General features: G+C 43.9%; 1 protein-coding gene across 1 annotated transcript in view; it reads right to left on the reverse strand.

The window, feature by feature from the left end:
• LOC111658781 (B-cell receptor CD22-like) overlaps window positions 1-676 on the reverse strand; it is a gene marked incomplete at its 5' end in the record, with an annotated part of 12,303 nt that overhangs the window by 9,480 nt on the left and 2,147 nt on the right. Inside the window, 2 exons of the mRNA XM_087175399.1 lie at window positions 43-303; window positions 407-667. Coding sequence (XP_087031525.1) covers window positions 43-303; window positions 407-667 — 522 coding nt within the window. The remainder of the gene's footprint in view (window positions 1-42; window positions 304-406; window positions 668-676) is intronic.

Below are 676 nucleotides of genomic sequence, written 5' to 3' on the forward strand. Positions count from 1 at the left end.
AATCAGCTTTATATAGATTTTAAAATAAACTGCCTCACTCACATTTTACATCAATAAAGACGTGTGCTGATGTCCTCCTCCCCATCTCATTCTCAGCTGTACAGTAATACTCTCCAGACTCAGAGGGCTGGATGGAGCTGAAGAAGAGCTGTGGTTGTTGACTGGGAAGTTTACGGTCATTCTCCTTGTACCAGGTGTAATTAGCTGCTGGGTTAGCATCACTGCTACAGGTCAGAGTCACTGAACTGCCCTCCATTATCTCACCAGAGGGACTCACTGACACAGAGAGAAGCTTTGGAGCATCTGGAACAACAAACATTAACAACATATGAAGACGTGCACAATTAAAATTAGCATGCATGACTTGTATAGACCTCTGTATCATGACAAATAAATTGTGACTTACACTGGACGTCTATAGATAGAGACTTAGAGAGAATCTGTCCATGTTTATTCTCAGACTTGCAGTAGTAGTTCCCTCTGTCCTCAGAGCTGATGGAGGAGAAATGATAAACTCCTTCTGGTCCTTGAAGCAGTGTTTGGTTCTCCTTGTACCAGGTGTAATTAGGTGCTGGGTTAGCATCACTGCTACAGGTCAGATTCACTGAACTGCCCTCCATTATCTCACCAGAGGGACTCACTGACACAGAGAGAAGCTTTGGAGCATCTGGAGGAG

This window comes from Seriola lalandi, unplaced genomic scaffold, assembly GCF_002814215.2.
Source record: "Seriola lalandi dorsalis isolate HSWRI2012SDOR001 ecotype SW California unplaced genomic scaffold, Sedor1 jcf7180002054466, whole genome shotgun sequence".
Taxonomy (NCBI): domain Eukaryota; kingdom Metazoa; phylum Chordata; class Actinopteri; order Carangiformes; family Carangidae; genus Seriola; species Seriola lalandi.